This window comes from Melospiza georgiana, chromosome 9, assembly GCF_028018845.1.
Source record: "Melospiza georgiana isolate bMelGeo1 chromosome 9, bMelGeo1.pri, whole genome shotgun sequence".
Classification (NCBI taxonomy): Eukaryota; Metazoa; Chordata; class Aves; order Passeriformes; family Passerellidae; genus Melospiza; species Melospiza georgiana.
This window is the reverse complement of record NC_080438.1, coordinates 26,063,563-26,080,384: the sequence shown is the minus strand read 5'-3', so window position 1 is coordinate 26,080,384 and position 16,822 is coordinate 26,063,563. Positions and strand designations below refer to the sequence as shown.

Below are 16,822 nucleotides of genomic sequence, written 5' to 3'. Positions count from 1 at the left end.
AAGTCAGCACATCTACCAACTAAAAATACACTAAAACTAGCATTGGAAACTGATGAAACACATAGCCTGGCCATGGAAACATGCCAGAAAACACACAACCCTCCCCTCACACCCCAGTCAAACACAAACCAGGTTCTGAGCAATCAAGTGACATAATAACTGCTTTTACAGTCCCTACCCCTGCTTCCAGGACTGTGCAAAGATTAATGCTTAACCTGCTGCACTGACAGGGACAAAAGGCCCAAAAGCTGCACTGACAAAGAAACTGGAAGGACCAGGAGGGGTGGGATGCAATCAGGCTACAGGTGAAGTAACCCAAAGCATCACCACGAAACACTGCAGCAGGGACAGGAACAGAGGCAGACAGGGCAAGCACAGCACTGGCCCGAAGGAACCAGGCACTGGTGTCACTGCTGCCATTAATGTGCATCTGCCCTGGCAACAGGACAGAGAGGCTTTCAAATGAAATCATTATAATATGATCAGTTTTATCATGTCTTTTTGATACAACACTTTGGTTTCAACAAAATATTTACAGATTCTTCCCTTCCGCCAGATGAAAATTAATCCTACTCACCAGCACAGAGCCAGCTGTCTTTTGCTAAATGTATTTGTAATTCCTTGTTCTTGTACACCTTGAAATGTGTTCATTTCTCCATCTCAAAATGTAACAGTATAGAATCTCTTCAGCATCATTACTGGGACTAGTTTTTAATTTCTATATACCATAACCTACAATTTCCTGTCACCTTACACATTTGGCCTGGAGTAAAGAATTATTAATAATTAAAACCTACCACTGCACAGTGATTAATGTTTCATATTTTTGAAGCATTTCATATTTTTGAATTTTTTTCTGAGAAAATTATATTCTTGTTTAATAACAGATACTGTCTACTTTTATATTCTCATCTCAAGACTAAGTTACTTTCAACCAAACCTGAACCAATACTCAACTTCTTTGGAGAAAAAGTAAAGCTATGACCTTAAGTTCAGTTTAGATGTTCAAACAACAAAGTAAGAGATCTTTCTGAAAACAGCTCAAATAATCCACTAGGCAGTAATGTGTAAAGATAATGCCAAAATTACTTTCTGTGATGCTGACACAAACCACAATTTTCCTAACTGATTCTTGGTTGGAATCTCTGCTAAAAGTCTCCAAAGTTTAGCTAAATAATTACAGCAATGGATATTCCATGATAAACCATTCTGATAATTACTGAACAGGAATCCAACAGTGAAAAGTTGGCATTTAGAGACTGAATTTCTCTGACTTCTCATTGTACCTTTTAGAATGTTAGAATGCACCTGTCAGACCAGCCTCTACACTGAATTCACTTCTGGCATCAAATTTCAGTGATCCAGATAAATATTTATACCCCAGGACCAAGACACCCATTCACTTTCCCACTAATAAGCCAAAATGCCTGGAATTTCTCACTGAGACAGGTTATCTCATGAATTAAGCACCCACATGGGTCCTCTCTCAACCTAATCCAATTTCTCTGCTTTCTCAATTCAAGACAGAGGAACTGCACATTGAGTCCTCCAGCAGCAGCTGTCTCAGTGCCATGGCCATAACTCAGCTGGATAGATCATCACCCAGGGGTAGCTGCCAGTGAGGGAAGTTCTGGAGATTTCCACAGGCTTCAAGGGAGTGCTCTGTGTTTGCCCATATTTATAGCACAGCTCTCAAGTGTTAGCACAATAAAGAACAACACACAAAATACACTCCACAGCCTGCTGGCCAAAACCAGAGTTTTTCTTTACACCAAGCAGAGGTGATAGAAATTCCTATCAGTTCTACTGCGTGAACTTCAGAACTACTTATGACCTCTCTACTGTGTCCCATGTTCTCACCAGGCTTTTAGCCACAGCACCACCCTGGGTTTGACACTCTCCACGAATGTGTGAATGTAACCATCTAAGCTCAGCTGTCCACATTTGGGGACCTGTATTTAGACAAGGCCTCCTACTCTAAGAAGAGGAGCTGAATTAATTTGTGGATAAATACTACTGTCCCAGTCTCCTATAGTGCACTATCTAGAACAGGCACATCATGCACATCTTTGGCATTCCATCTAAATGTGTAGTGGGTTATCTGCTCAGGCAACAAAGCATACAGAATACACTTCTAAATCAACCTCAAAGTCACAGTTTTTGCAATCCTAGTAGAGCACTCCCAAATGAAAGCTTCCAAACTCCCTGCAACCTTACCAGTTTTTCTACTCTTCACTGGGATTCCATGCCAGCCTCTCAAGCACCTTTACTGTTTTGGAATACTTACCCATACAAATGAAGTATTTTGATTTCTTTTTTTCTTTTTAAATGCCCTCACTGCAGCTCCACACAAAGCCAGTGAGGTGCCACATCTCAGTTTCCTGCCCACTCACCATTCATCAGCACTGAGTGGCAGATCACACACACTCTGGCTTCCTTTCGGTCCATGTAGAGCAGCTTGCACTTCAGGCTACAGCAGGCAGCACAAAACACCTGGAACACAGGGAAACTGCTCAGGGCTGTGCACAAATATGGGACAAACTGATGGACCTGCACAACTGGGTGTCTGCAAAGCTCTTGAAATGCAAAATACAGAGGTAAAAATCAGTATTTTCCCATTAAAGCCACAATGACCAATACCTACCCAAGGTGTCTGTACTACTAATCCTGATGATTATTTTGTGGAACACATAAATACATTTTGTTCCTGATACTGCACTGTAGTGTTATAAAAATTTGTTTGGCATAAATGACAATGGGGGTAAAAAATACCTACCTCATTACAATCCCTCACAGAATTAACAATTTGGCAATTAACTTCAGTCTTAGAAAAAGCATGAGTACTTCCTAGAATTAAATAGCAATTCAATGCACAAGTATTCCATATATATAAAAGAAACTGCTATGGCACAGATTAATTCAAACTTAATTAATTCTTTGCAGCAGCACAATTCATCTACATAGAATTGGACATTAGAAGGAATTTTTGGACTTCAGGAGGAATTTCTTTACAGAGAGGGTGATTCAACATTGGAATGGGCTGCCCAGAGAGATGCTCTCGAGGTCCTTGGAGGTATTTAAGGAAAAAGACTGGAGGTGGCACTCAGTGCCATGCTCTGGTTGACGAAGTAGAGATCAGTCATCAGTCAAGACTGGACTTGATTATCTCAAGAGGTTTTTTTCAACCGAAATAATTCTGTGATTCTGACAGCAACTCCAGCTCTTTAATCGCTTCATATCTAGCAAGCTGTTCCTTGGTTGAGGAGGGACAGTGATTATCAAAATGTTTTAAGTGTTAAACACATAAACCAAGACATTTCAGAGAGCTGAATGACATTAGTACTGAGAGAAAATCTTGCTCCATTTGTATAAAAAAGCTCATTTTGACATGAATACAAACATCACAGTATCACAACAGGAGGGAGAACTCAGGAACTGCATTCTGTGCACCCTGGCTGCTGAAGGGGCTGGGGCAAAGCCCAGGGAGCACAGAGTGCTGTGGAGATGCAGCTGCAGGGCTGGTCCTTTTCCCCTGAAGCAGCTCCAAGAAGTCCCCAGTCCTGGGCAGGAAACATTCCTGAGGCTTCCTCCAGACAGGCAAAACCACCAAACCTGAGCATGGCTTGTGCACCAGAACACACTTCCATGCAGACATGATCCTACAGCAGCAACTGCCTTCTCAAAATCCTGCAGAACACATGCCCTTAATGATTGCTTATTCATTTTAAATAATTATACTGTCTTTATTTTTAAAAACCCAGTAGTTCCTCAGGGTTATTTTTCCAGTGATATGAAGATACTGATGAAGATCCACTTCCAGCAGAAAGGTAATGTCACACTCAGGAGATCTGGAAACAGCAGCAGCTGCCTAACAAATGAGTTCAGATATCAAGAGAGAATTTCAAAATTTAATTATGGGTGGATATTATCTCTGCAATACACTATGCATTATTATGATCTATAATGCTTTCTAAATTTAAAAAAATATTCCATCACTTCAGCAGCATTATTTCTGTAATACAGACAAGAAGCTACATAGGATGGTTATATATAAATGTGTTTAAGCCTAATTAAATTTCAACCAAGTTAAAGATCAACCAAATTACAACTACTTTTAGTGACAAGTGTTCAAAATAAGCAAATACAGGTTTTGAACTAAACACGAGAGTTGAAAAACAAATGTGCAGAAGCTCAGCTCTGTCTCATTAGAACCAGTTTTAATGTTTTCTAACTATGACAACTCAAACATTTCAAAAACAAAATATAATTAAGCATAGACTGGAATTTTAATGCAAAAATAAAATCCACCCTTTCACATACGTGAAAACGTTTAAAAAACAAAATAAATATAGTTGAAAAATTTGATTTCTACAGATATATCTTAACCCAATTTACATGTATTCTAGGGAATATTTAAAACAACATCACAGCATATTTTAAAGACATTTGACATCGTTTCAGTTCTCTGGGCAAAACTTCCAGTCAAAAGTTCATTCAGTATTGAACATGGAAAAATCAATGTTGTCAACCATAAATGAAGGCCCAACACAAATTAATATCTAATTTAGGACCCTTTTTCAAACAACACATTCATGAAAGCTCCCAAATGCAATGATTTAAATATTAAAAGAGAAAACAGAAGCAATGACAGAACATCCCCACCTCCTCTCTCAGGCTGCATCAGCCTTGAGCAGCAGTAATGCAGGGAACACAATCCAGCACAAATGACAAGTCAGACTTGTTATTAACAATCACCAAGTCATTATCTCAGCACATCATGCTATAAAAAAACAACAGAGCAGTGTCAAAGCAAGTTTTTATGTTACTAGGGTTTTCAGGTTCACTAGGAGTTGTTAAAGAATTAGTTGCTAGAGGAATTGCTGATTTTTTTTAGTATTTTAGTAGAAAAATATCATTTTGATTGTCAATAAAAAAGATTGCATATAAATCTTCTGGTTTTACTATCAAGATGATGATTTAATCTGACAATAGAAGGTACATAAATATGTAACATATAATTTATGAATGTGTCCACACATTCATCAGGTTCTTTATTTTAACTCAAAATTTACTCTGTGTTACTTGCTATCAATCCAAATGGTTCATATCATCCATTAACTTTGCAATTATTGCCCTGAAATTAAACTCCCAGAGTTCCTAGTTGCCACTCAATTATTTTTAAATGCAGTGTTTATTCCCAAATGAAACAGATACACTCACCCCTACTAAAATGATTTGTCACGATGCTAATAAAGCTTAAACAGAAACTGTTGTGCTAAATCTTGTGTTCAAAATATTTAATCCCATTACTTCCCCTAGAAACAAATAACTGCAAGGGCTGAAGATGTTGTCTCCCCAGTTCTTTTAGTGAGATTCAGACATTTACCAGTGGAAGCATCCCTGTGGTTCAGGAGTTCCTACACCACACATGGTGTGGGTTGTTTCTGTGATTAAGCTTCCACTACTGGAACCAGAAGAGGTTTCAGCTTCTCGATCTGCTCTCTGAGCAATGGCTTTACTAGTGAAGTTCTGAACTGCTCTGGGGAAAAAAGCCAGAAAGCAGGAGCAGACAGCTGAGAACGGGGATTTCTCAAGCCGCTGCAGCCACATTCATCAGAACTTGTCTGTCAAAGCTTTGGTCTCTCTCTGCCCACAATCATACAGGAATTGAGGGCTGTAAAGCAATTTGCAGCATGTGCTAAGTATTATTTGACTTACAGTGATCCTTAGCATTTATTAGTGAGTCCTTTCTGCAACATCTTTTGGCTGCACTTGTACAAATTTGGCCCAGATAAACACTTGCTGACAAAAGCTTCTAAAAATAAATCCATTCTAAGTCTACTGAGTCAGTTTGTCTACTGAGTAGAGGTATTTTTTATTTTATCCATTTCCCACATAAAATCAAAAAAAAACCCACTGGCACTGGTGGTTCTTCTCAAGGTTTGTCAGAAGAATGTAAAAAGCAAAAAACATATAGAAATTTCTGGCCTTGTTTCATCATTGCATGTTTTATCCATCTACAGATACTTTAATTTTCTGCATTCATTTCTGCAACTCAGAGTTTCAGTCATTACAGAGAAGCAATTAAATCCAAGCAATAAACTTTTTTAAAACACAAAAATAAGTAAAAAATTTACTGCACATAAAATCTGAAGCCATATTTGTCCAACTAGAAAAAAAAAAAAAAACCTAAATAACAGTACCAGTTACCATATCAAAGCTAAAATCATGGACAATCCTGTAACTTCCACGGCTTACAGATTCTCCTTAACTGCTCTGAGAAGAACGAGGCCCCTGATGGAAACCCAAAGCACACTGAAGGCAGGCAGGTGCTTTTTGTGATGCTCATTGATCACCTGTGGTTGTCACTGGCTCCATCAGGACCTCCACTGCAACCAAGCTGCTGCAGGACGGGCTGAGCCAGCTGCAAGTCTGGAGCAGGGCACAGGGAATTTCTGCTCAGCTTCTCACAGTGCCCTGGCAAACACTGCTCAGCATCTCTCCAGTGAGAGGCTGAGTGCTGTGCACTCTGGTTCCCCAAGGGAACAGCAGCAGCCTGGGGGCTCTGCTGGGCTGCTGGCACAAGGCTCTGAGCTTTCCTGATACATTTGCTTCTTTTAGGTTCTTTATCCAACCATTCTGCCCTCCCTGCACTCTTCTGGCAGCAAAAATTATCACCCATAGCAGCCAGGTTCTTTCAATCAACTTCAGAAACTTTTGAATGAGGCCTAAATGAACTGAAGTTTTTTTTTATTCTACTTCTTGTTGGTTTTAGTATTTCTTTCTACAATATTCATTAGTACCTAATTAACAAGAGGTAGTTTACTGCTTTTGAATCATCATTATTTTCTCCCTGAGTTCATACTTATGTCACTGATATGTATTTCAGTAAAAGATATTTGGAATACTTTACAGGTTAATAATTTACAATAAAATCATTACATAAGAATTTGAGTTCACCTAGATGGCACATACATAAAATGTTAAAACATTCTCAACAATAAAGTATTTCTTACACAACAAAAAGGGATACAGAAATTGTGCTTTAGTTGTCTTCATTACGACATTTCTCACTATGTAGACATACACCAGGTTACAGTTAATCACTTTTTTTTCCCCAAAAGCAAATGTATGTTTAAAAATATGTTAATACTATTTAAAATAATGTAAGCAATATGAGAATAGTAGAGAAGACAGAGAAGAACTGAGTTCATCAGCCATGTAAACCAGCAGGAATGCCAGCAATCCAACAGCCCACTCCCAATACACAAGTTTATTTCAGTAATTTTAATGGGATTATTGATGCAGTAATTTCTGTAAAGCAGTTTCCTGCACTTGGTCATTTTATAAAAGTTCAGACATAAACCCAAGGATGATGATCACTGCAATCAAGAAATACAACTGCTCGTTTAGACTAATAACAATGAGTTACTCTTTATTGGCACCCTAAATAGATAAGAGCTCAGAAATACCCATTTTTGCTTCACTCAGACACAGCTTTTTAGGAAGAGGTGTCACAGGTAACTATATCCAGTAGCTTAGCAAGGCCTCTGATGTGATGTTGTGCAGTACCAGGGAAAAAAGGGTGCTTTGAGCTTATTCACAAAATATGAACTTACCTTCCCACAGGCTCTGCAATGGTGCCTTCTTTTGGTGAATGTAAATCTGGCCTCACATTTCATACAGTTTGGTGCTTGAGAGTCTGGAACCCACACAGGAGCCACCTCACCCAAAGTCGTAAAAGGCTTTCTGGCTGGAGCTCCAAACTGACCAGCTCTGAGATCATTATCTGGACTATCTGGGGCTACTGCAAGGCACGAACTATTAGAGACTCCAGATTCATACTCGTCCAAATGTTCCCCATTAGAGCCAGTACCAGAGGCATTTGAAGATGTTTCACCAGGAAACGTGTCTGCTGTATCCCCTAACTGTGTCTTACCAAAGACATTTTTGTTTTTACTATTACCTCCACAATTTGGGGGAATAACATCATTTTGTAAGTGGTCCGATAATGGCTTCGGAATCTGCAGTTTCAGATTTGTGGGTTGCTTAGGTCTTGCACCACCAAAAGGAACACTATATTGCAGGTTAGTCACTGGTTTTGGTGAAGTCTGCCCTTGCATGGATGAAACCTGACTACAAAGATTATGCAAATAATTTTTCTTTATGTGATCACCAGTGCTGTTTAAAATAAGACCACTCCCTTCTGTGGCCTCATTTCCTCTCTGTTCATAAATATTAGTGTAACATTCTGACTTGCTCTCCTCAATCTCCTTTTCCTCTGTCACCGAGTCTTCCTTGGAGGGTAAAGTCTTTGGAACATGAGCAACAACTGGGTTCTGCATTCCATAGGAATCACAACCATTAGACAGAGAGCTTGCTGCTGATGTAGCCATCACATCAGAGAGACTGGACCCTCCAAGCTCATCTGTACCAGACCCTTTTAAGTCTATGCCTGCCTCCAATACCCCATCTTCATCTTCTCTTCTATTCCCACATGCATCATCAGGCTGTTTGGTCTGCAAAAGTCTTTCATTCTCTCCTAGAGTTTGCTTATTATTCATCTCATTCAACTTTGTCAGCTCCCAATTAGTCATCTCCTGAGATTCAGGGTAACATTCTGCCATGCTGTGCAATTCCGTTGTGCCGAGATTTTTATCACATTCAATGACTTCACCTTTGGTGGCACTAACATCCTCTGCAACACATTCCTTGTAATTGCCACTTCCAGCCACGTTAGGTTGACAGGTCTCAGTGAGCCCAGATAGCCTAGACTGCAACTGCTGGGTTGTTTCCTGTTCTACAATTAAGCTTCCACTATTGGAACCAGAAGAGTTTTTAGCTTCTAGATCTGTTCTCTGAGGAATGGCTTTACTAGTGAAATTTTCAACTGATACACAATTTTCTTGCATTTTAGCAGTACCATCAACTGGTCTCTGTAAGAGAGTCACTGCATTGATCCCTGCAGTTGCAGCTTCTGAAAACAGCAAATCTTTATTCATATTAAAATCCTCCTTCAATCGAGAGGAGGGGCATGCAGCAGTCAGGCTTTCAGACGAAGCGTTAATCAAATGACTTACAGAGTCATCTTCAGTGCACAGCCTGTTTACCTGCTTTTCTGTATCAATATCCTTTTCTGTGGATCCATTTACAGTAACACTGAGCTGGTCACTCTGTCGGTTTTCATTATCCAGTGTAAAGCTAATAGAGTCCATTAGGGACTGACTGTTGTAATTTGTACAATCCACCACATCACCACTTTGTAGTGCTCCTCTGTCACAGTTGTGCATGACTGCCACCACTAGCACATTTTTCTCCTCTGGCAAGCAAGCTGTATTTCCACATTTCTTTTCTCCTGCTTCCATAGAGTTACACTGATCATCCCGATTACTATTTCTTTTAACCAACTGATCATCTGCTGCTGCCTGATCATCAATCCACATGACTGGGGTCTCTGGGCTTATGCTAAAATCCTTTCCATTAGCAAAGCGATCCCCTCCTCCTGTTGGTGTAGTCACTGAGTGGGACAAGGAGAAAGACTTTAATCTTTGCTGACACTCATTAGGAGTTGGAGCTTCATTCACGTTGGCCACGGCCGAGTTGAATGACAGGCGACGAGAAGGCGGATCTAGAATCTGATTCCACTTTGCACCCAGCAGAGTAGGTGAAACAGCGGCATCTGAAAAAGGGTTTAAACAACAAAACTTACTGCCTTATTAAAGCTACAGCTTCTATTAATCCTGCTGCATTAGAATGTCCCAAATAGAAATGCAGAAGTGTTCAAATGTGGGCACAAAAATGAAGCTCACCTGTCATAACCAACATCCTTGGCCAACCATTAGTAGTGTAATTCCATAACGTCACTGGAACTCAAGAAGTTTAGAGCTACCCCAATTAGTATCAGATTGAATTTGCAAAAGCAGCTTTAAAACACTGATTAATATATTTTAGACAGCTAGAAGTGCCTGGAAAGATTCTCACCCCCATAAAAATGAACATTTCAACTTCCTTGACAGCAAAGAATGACCAATTAGACTAAGCAAAAAATTTAGTGCTTTGAACATGATAACCTTCATCATATGATTTATGTGACCTAATAAAACATTTCTGCAAAAGAAGCTTAAAATAAGTTTTGCCTGATTTGTTTAAAATAAATGATTTAAATATTGCTACTGAGGTTAAGCTTCACAAAACCTTTCTTTAAAAATGTATGGCACATTTGCTATTAAAAGAGGAAGAAATTTTACAAAGATAAACAAGATGAATGGAAGCAGAAGAGAATGCTACTAAGAAATGCTGAAGACATTCCATGCAAAATTAAAAGATGTTTTTTGTAAGTTCTGAGATTAATTTGCAACTCAAACCCTCAAAGGGTATCACACATCTCCCCCTCTTCTATACTGTCCTCTGGAGAAGAGATCTGATGTGCATCTACAATCCTCTTCAAAATGACTCACCTTCGTTTTGCTCAAATTCATCTAAAACCTTATCGAGGTTATATGCCTCTGCTTGGAAATAGTTCTCCATTTGTCAGGGAACAACCACCAGATCCTTGTCTAAACCTGCCAGAGAACAAATTACAATCAGATGCTTAACCTTCAGTCAGCAGTGTTCCCTTACATATTGTCCTGATTTAAGGGGAAAAGTCCTTTGTAAATCAAATTTTACATACATCACAGACATGAATCAAAAGTATTTTCCAGGAATAAAAATCATTTGTGTGCTTAAACTTGTTTCATTCAGATTAACAACTTCCCCAAACTTGCTTTGGATTTTATTACCTCCAGTCTCTCACATTAATATGTCTGGCTATCAGGATCACCATAATGGTACAAGCAAAACTGCTGTGACACCAGTCTAAAAAATAATAAAAATAAAAACCAGCCTAGAGAAACCAGAAAGGCCAACTAAAAAAAATCTCAAGACCTGACTTTCAGATCTCTGCTACCACCAATTACTTCATGTGGCTTTGAACAAGGAGTTTAAATTCCCTGTGCTTCTGATTTTTTAATGCACTGTAGGCTAGCAGTACTCTGTGTCAGTCCTCATTCCTCTCGAGATGCTTCAAAGATTCATACTTGTAAAAGTTGTTAAGGGACTTAATGGGTGTTGCTTGAATTGTGCTACCTCTTAAAATGTCTACTTTAATAATCCTTGTTTCCCCAAAAGGCAGCCACTGGAAATCCAGCAAAATGCACAGAAGTAAATAGTGTCATCAAGAGATAATGCTCTCAGGCTAGAAAAGAAGATGACAAGAGAGAAATGAGGAGGGAAAAAAACCAAAGCCAAAGCAAAAACCCAAGCCTGAATCCTTACATAACTCTCTTCACATAACAAGTAATATTTTGCCCTAACAGCAGTAACATGGATGCCTCACTACCAAAGTCTTGTAGCAACAAGACACCCTGATTCATTTGTTCCAAACATTCACTACCAGCAGAGACATTTTCGGTGGGAAATGTGTGCCATAACCTATAAACCACAGAGACCTTGACTTGATCTGTTCTCTGAACATCATCCAAAACAGCTTTATTCTCTTCAGAGTCGGCTTTCACTGTTGTGAAATAAGGCAATGGAGGAGGAGAGGGTGAGAACCTTGTTTTGCAGCATGAAGCAGTGTTAGACCTGACAGCTCAATTAAAAACCTGCTTTTTTCCACCAGAGATACAACACATTAGAGGAAGTTTCCAATTTAAAACAATACTTTACCACTATCCCCAGAGGATCTGGATTTGAGAAAAACATCAACCACCTTTATTTCCACTACTACAACATTTCGTATTTACAAATTCAAAAATTATAAATATTTACAGAACAACAGTTTTGCATTTATTATGGGCAACAACTCCAGCTGGGTTATTGATAGGAAAGGATTGTGCATTAAAATATCACAAAATGCAGAGTTCAAGTTTTCAAGGTCAACTTAAAATGTGATACATGGTTGTTTTAAAAGCTGATCATGATACAACATAAATACATTGCTATTTGATACAATTAGACTAAGGTATGTGTTAAAGATATGCACAGAAGCAAGTTTTAAAGAAAATTAATCTAACGTGCACCAACAGAAAAAAGACTATTTGCAAAATAATTCCAAGATAAACTAGACTTGTCATCTGACATACTCCTAGATTTGTTCTCTGTTCTGGAAATTTAGATTAACTCCTTCTGCAAGGAAAACAGATTATTTGCCATATCATTTACTGTGCACAGATGCACAGATCATAACATAAGCAATGGAAAAGCTGCCCACCTCGCTAGCCATCTGTATTTCAGGAGTTTCAAAAAGTAGCACTGTTTTGTACAAAATACCAGGTGACTGCACATCCATTTATAATGTATTTAATTTACATTATAATGGTAACATTGCTCCTAGCAAACAATTGATGAAGACATATATAATTATTCCTAGGCAAAGTCCTGCTACTGAAGTCAATGATGCAAAGAGTATTTGTCAGTGAGGCACTGCAAGACTGAAAAATGTCATAACAAATTTTTGTGCTCATGAGTTCCAACTGAAGAGAGAAAAGACCTTTTATATCACTATTGTTATTTCACTCACTGATGTACCAGGATACATGGAGAACCTTTTATTTTTAAGCTCAAAGTCACTAAGATGACAGCCACTCTAAATGAGATCTCATTGTCTGTTGCAGTAGGTATTTCTCAGAAAAGGTCAGCTGCAAATCTTTAGGTTTCATATCTAAAATTATTATTATTATATAAAAGAATGCAACAACCCCTCAAGCTTTTCTGCACGTTTCTGCCAAGGGCAAAACACACTGCCAAATCCACAGAAGTCCTTAATGTCCTCTCCTCTGTCTGACAGTAAAGGAGGATGAGTGCTCATGTTCCTAACAGACATCAGCAAGGCTTCCTGATTGTCAGCAACTCACATATTTGCCAGGTGAAGATTTAAAGCTTCAACTCACCATAGCCAGCAACTCAAGATCAAAATAGAAAATAAAATGCTCTAAAACAGCATGCCATAATAACTGAGGAGTTGTTTTCCCTGTGGTTTAGAATTTAATTTTATTTTGAATATTTTTATTAAATGCCCAAGCTAAATAAAAAACATATTCCTTTACAGATCTTTTGAGACTTTTGACTGCATCTCACATGTACCACTGTAAAAGTTTGGAAGACTTTTAGAATTACTCTAATCCCAAAGTTTCTCTTAGGACAAAGGTTGGCATGACATTTTTTCAAGGATCCTTAATAGTTGAGAAACTCTGTAGTATTGCCCAAATATCCTGAGTCATGGCATGGAGAGAAACTGATGAGCAAACACACAACACTTAGACTCTGGAAAAAGAAAAAAAACAGGAGCAAATCAGAAAGAAATTTCAGTGGTAATTTTATGCTACCAAAAAGGAGATCCAAAATTACTATATACTGGGATGAACAATATGAAGGAGAGGATCTTGTGCCAGTGTGAGGAAAAGGAAGCACAAACCAGCAATGAGTAAAAAACAGGAGATTTTTTTTTCAAAAATATAGTCCTCCATGCAAAGACTTGGCAGGAAAGACTAATTATGGAAAAAAGTAGTAAAATTTTATGCTTTGTTTAACTCTGTATACAAAAAAGATTACTACAATGGTTACTATCCACTGGTATATAAGTCCAGAACTCAAGATCACTCGTTATCCATTGCAGAGTCATCTTCTGTCTTTCAGGGCAAGGAGCTAATTAAAACATGCAGTCTGTCAAACCAGATTATTTTCAAGCTCCTGTTGGATCACACATCATGCATAATTCAGGAAGTGTGTTTTACTTCTCAATTTCTTCATAACAACAGCATGGGCTTATCATCATCTTCATTTCTGAAACTCAGGAACTTACATTCCATGAAGCTTACATGCTTTACTCTCCCTTGATGTCTAAATTTAAAGGTGCCTGTACCAGAAATGTGTGTGTTATACCCACCCAGAATTACTGCCCTTGGCATCACAGCATTCAAACACAACAGACTGCAGCTGCATAGTGGGGGAAAGAAGGACACAAGGACAGAAAAATCTTCCTTAATATTAGGTGTTTCAAAGAGGCTTAGCTTTGGAGACTGCCCCTCAGATACCCCACATGCCAGTTTGCTCCTGGAAATGAACTGTACAAGAGACTGGCCTTGTGTTACACCTGCAAGGCAGCCAGACTCGTATTTGTGTTGGGCTCTGTGATAAGGGATTATGTAACCCATGATCTTCTGCACTGCACATCCTAAATTATCCTTGGGATGTTTTCACCACGGGAACTGACAGCCTTTAGTCTTTCTAATTGTCTTTTAACAGTAGATGATCAGCTCATAATCACATTAAAACACTGTAATAAAAAACTGCACTGAAAGGAAATAATACTGACATTCAACTATTGGCCTCACAGCAAAGACCTAAAAACCAGAGAATATGTAAAGAACCAGAATAGGATCTCAGGATTTTCTGTCATGCTGTCCTGTGGAGACAATTTTTTCAATATCAAACTGTGAAACTACACATTTCAGTAATCTCTTACTACACAAAATGCTCAAACAGTTTATTATAGTCCTCATACAAAATACCCATGGAAAGCTCCTAAGATGGAAGTCACAAAGGGCATGATCAAACTGAAACCAAACATTGCTTATTCATCCTGATAAAATCACACATCCAGAAAATGTCATTTTCCCATAGCAAGACAGTACGGATGGACTGGACAGACAGATTGATTAGACCCAGGGCTCATGAAGACTTCCTTCAAGCCCAACAAACAATGGTCAAGGGCACATCTTGTTCCAGCTCCCCTCGGCGAGCTGCGTTACCTGTCCCTGCGAGTCAGGCACCTCTGCTGCAATGAACACTTTGTTCTGAGTTGAGCAATAGCTTTATTTAGAAATGATGAGTTCTGGCCACAGCACACACTGAGAAAGACTTTGCCCGCCTTCCCCCTCTCCCAAACAAAATAAGACACAATCTTTGCTCTAAAATGGGGCAATTACTTTCAGTAAAAAACAAAACAACAAATTGCTAAAAATACTCCATCATCTTCTTTATAAGAGATCCATCCATATACAAAGGTGTATGTATGCAAATATAAGAATACATAAAGGTGTATGTATATAAATATGTATCTGTAAGAATACATAAAAAACATTTCAGGTGCAGAACTCTGAATCATTATATTCTAAAGCAGAACTTGCCTCTTACCTTTTTCTTACACATATGTTAAGAAACCAATGACCCTGTGCCTTCTCATGATGACTGCAGCACAACCAGCCAGTTCTGCTGAATCAGGGTGTTCTACTTGATCCTAGAAAATACAAACATGTATTTTATGACAGGCAATTCTGCCACAAACCATGTCCTTTTCAACATGTGACTGCAGCTAGCACAGGCATATTTGGCAAAAGCTGCAAGCTTCAGACAATTTGGATTACATCTGCAGCTTTGAATTCAGAGATGTGTGTGCACCATGTTCTCCCAAAGTCTGGTGAAAAATGTGGCTAATAAATACCACATTGCTACCTACCTGTTATTATTCTTCATTTAACTGTAAACCCTCAGTGTAACACAGCAACTCCAACTGTCCTTGTATTCCTGATGACCTTGAATGCAACAATTTATAAAACTAACCCCTGAAATCAATTATATTATACTACAATAGGCCTTCCAAAAATAAAGAGCTAGATAGTCAACAAAAATTCACAGCCCTCTGAATTCTGTAAACTGCATTCATCAGCTTCCCACTGATTTTGTTACAGCTAAACAAGTGGTTTTGTCTTCAAATTATTCCCCCTACAATCTTAGGCTCCCTTCATTTCTTAAAGGCTTCTTCTCAGAAGGCCCACAATAGCACCAGCCTTCAATAGTATGGAGGACCCAAGAGGAAAAAAAAAGTCATCTGAAGAAACTTTTATTTTTTATTCTTCAATCGACAGCATTTCTATAGGTCAGGTGCTTCTTTTCTCAGGCTGCATCCTAACAGCCAACATAGCTCAAAAATCCAACACAGCCATGGGCAGAGAAACAGAAACCAGTTTATGACAAACAGTGCAACAAGAAAAGGAATTAGATACGTTAAATTCATTTTTTAAGGTTTGCCAGCACTGACATTTTGACCTGTAAGGTAGTTGAAATATTTATCAGTACTCTGATGAAGCTGAAACATATGTTAGAAAAAAATCTTCAAGCTCCAGCAAAATTAACAGCGCTAAAAAAAAAATCAGTTCTCCATGCATGAAAGCAATATTCAGTGTTACACTAAATTTCTCCCAGGGCTGTTTATTATTCTTTTCAGAATAGCTACAGTAATAATTCCAGGAAACTAATGAACTGAGCAGCAGCACTCTGAGTAGTACTGTTTTCAAACTCAGAATCCCACAGCTTTGGATGCCAGCAGAACTCTTCCTGTATACCAGTAAAATTTCTGATGCTATGCGTATTTCCGCCTCTATAAATGAAAATGAATTTTGGTTATCTGGGAAATAGTAGATGTTATCTTATTACAACATTCTTCAGATAGGCATCACATGCAAGCAAAAACAGAAGTGGAGGAAATTTAGTTCCACTGAAAGGCTGCAGAATGAGCCTTTTCAAAGGGATGTGAAGTACACGTGGCAGTGGGGAAGGCTTTCTGTACCAACATCAGGTCCCCTCCCAGCCTGGAGTACAGGAAAACGATTCCGTTTTCATGATCCCTTTGAAAAGAAAGATCAATTAAAGACAATTCTGTGATTTATGGCAAGGCCTGTCGGCTGCATCACGAACACCACATGAAGCAGTCACACATTAACCACAGAGTCCAAACTGCCCTGATCAGAAACGTTCAGCCCTAGCAACCCCCAGCTAAAGG

At 38.7% G+C, this 16,822-nt stretch overlaps 1 protein-coding gene across 1 annotated transcript in view; it reads right to left on the bottom strand.

Moving 5' to 3' along the window:
- ZFYVE9 (zinc finger FYVE-type containing 9) overlaps window positions 1-16,822 on the bottom strand; it is a 54,649-nt gene that overhangs the window by 23,938 nt on the left and 13,889 nt on the right. Inside the window, exons 2-5 of the mRNA XM_058030744.1 lie at window positions 15,178-15,280; window positions 10,458-10,562; window positions 7,620-9,679; window positions 2,394-2,493 (exon numbers count right to left, since the gene is read on the bottom strand). Of these exons, the coding sequence (XP_057886727.1) occupies window positions 2,394-2,493; window positions 7,620-9,679; window positions 10,458-10,527 (2,230 nt within the window). The 5' untranslated portion in view covers window positions 10,528-10,562; window positions 15,178-15,280. The remainder of the gene's footprint in view (window positions 1-2,393; window positions 2,494-7,619; window positions 9,680-10,457; window positions 10,563-15,177; window positions 15,281-16,822) is intronic.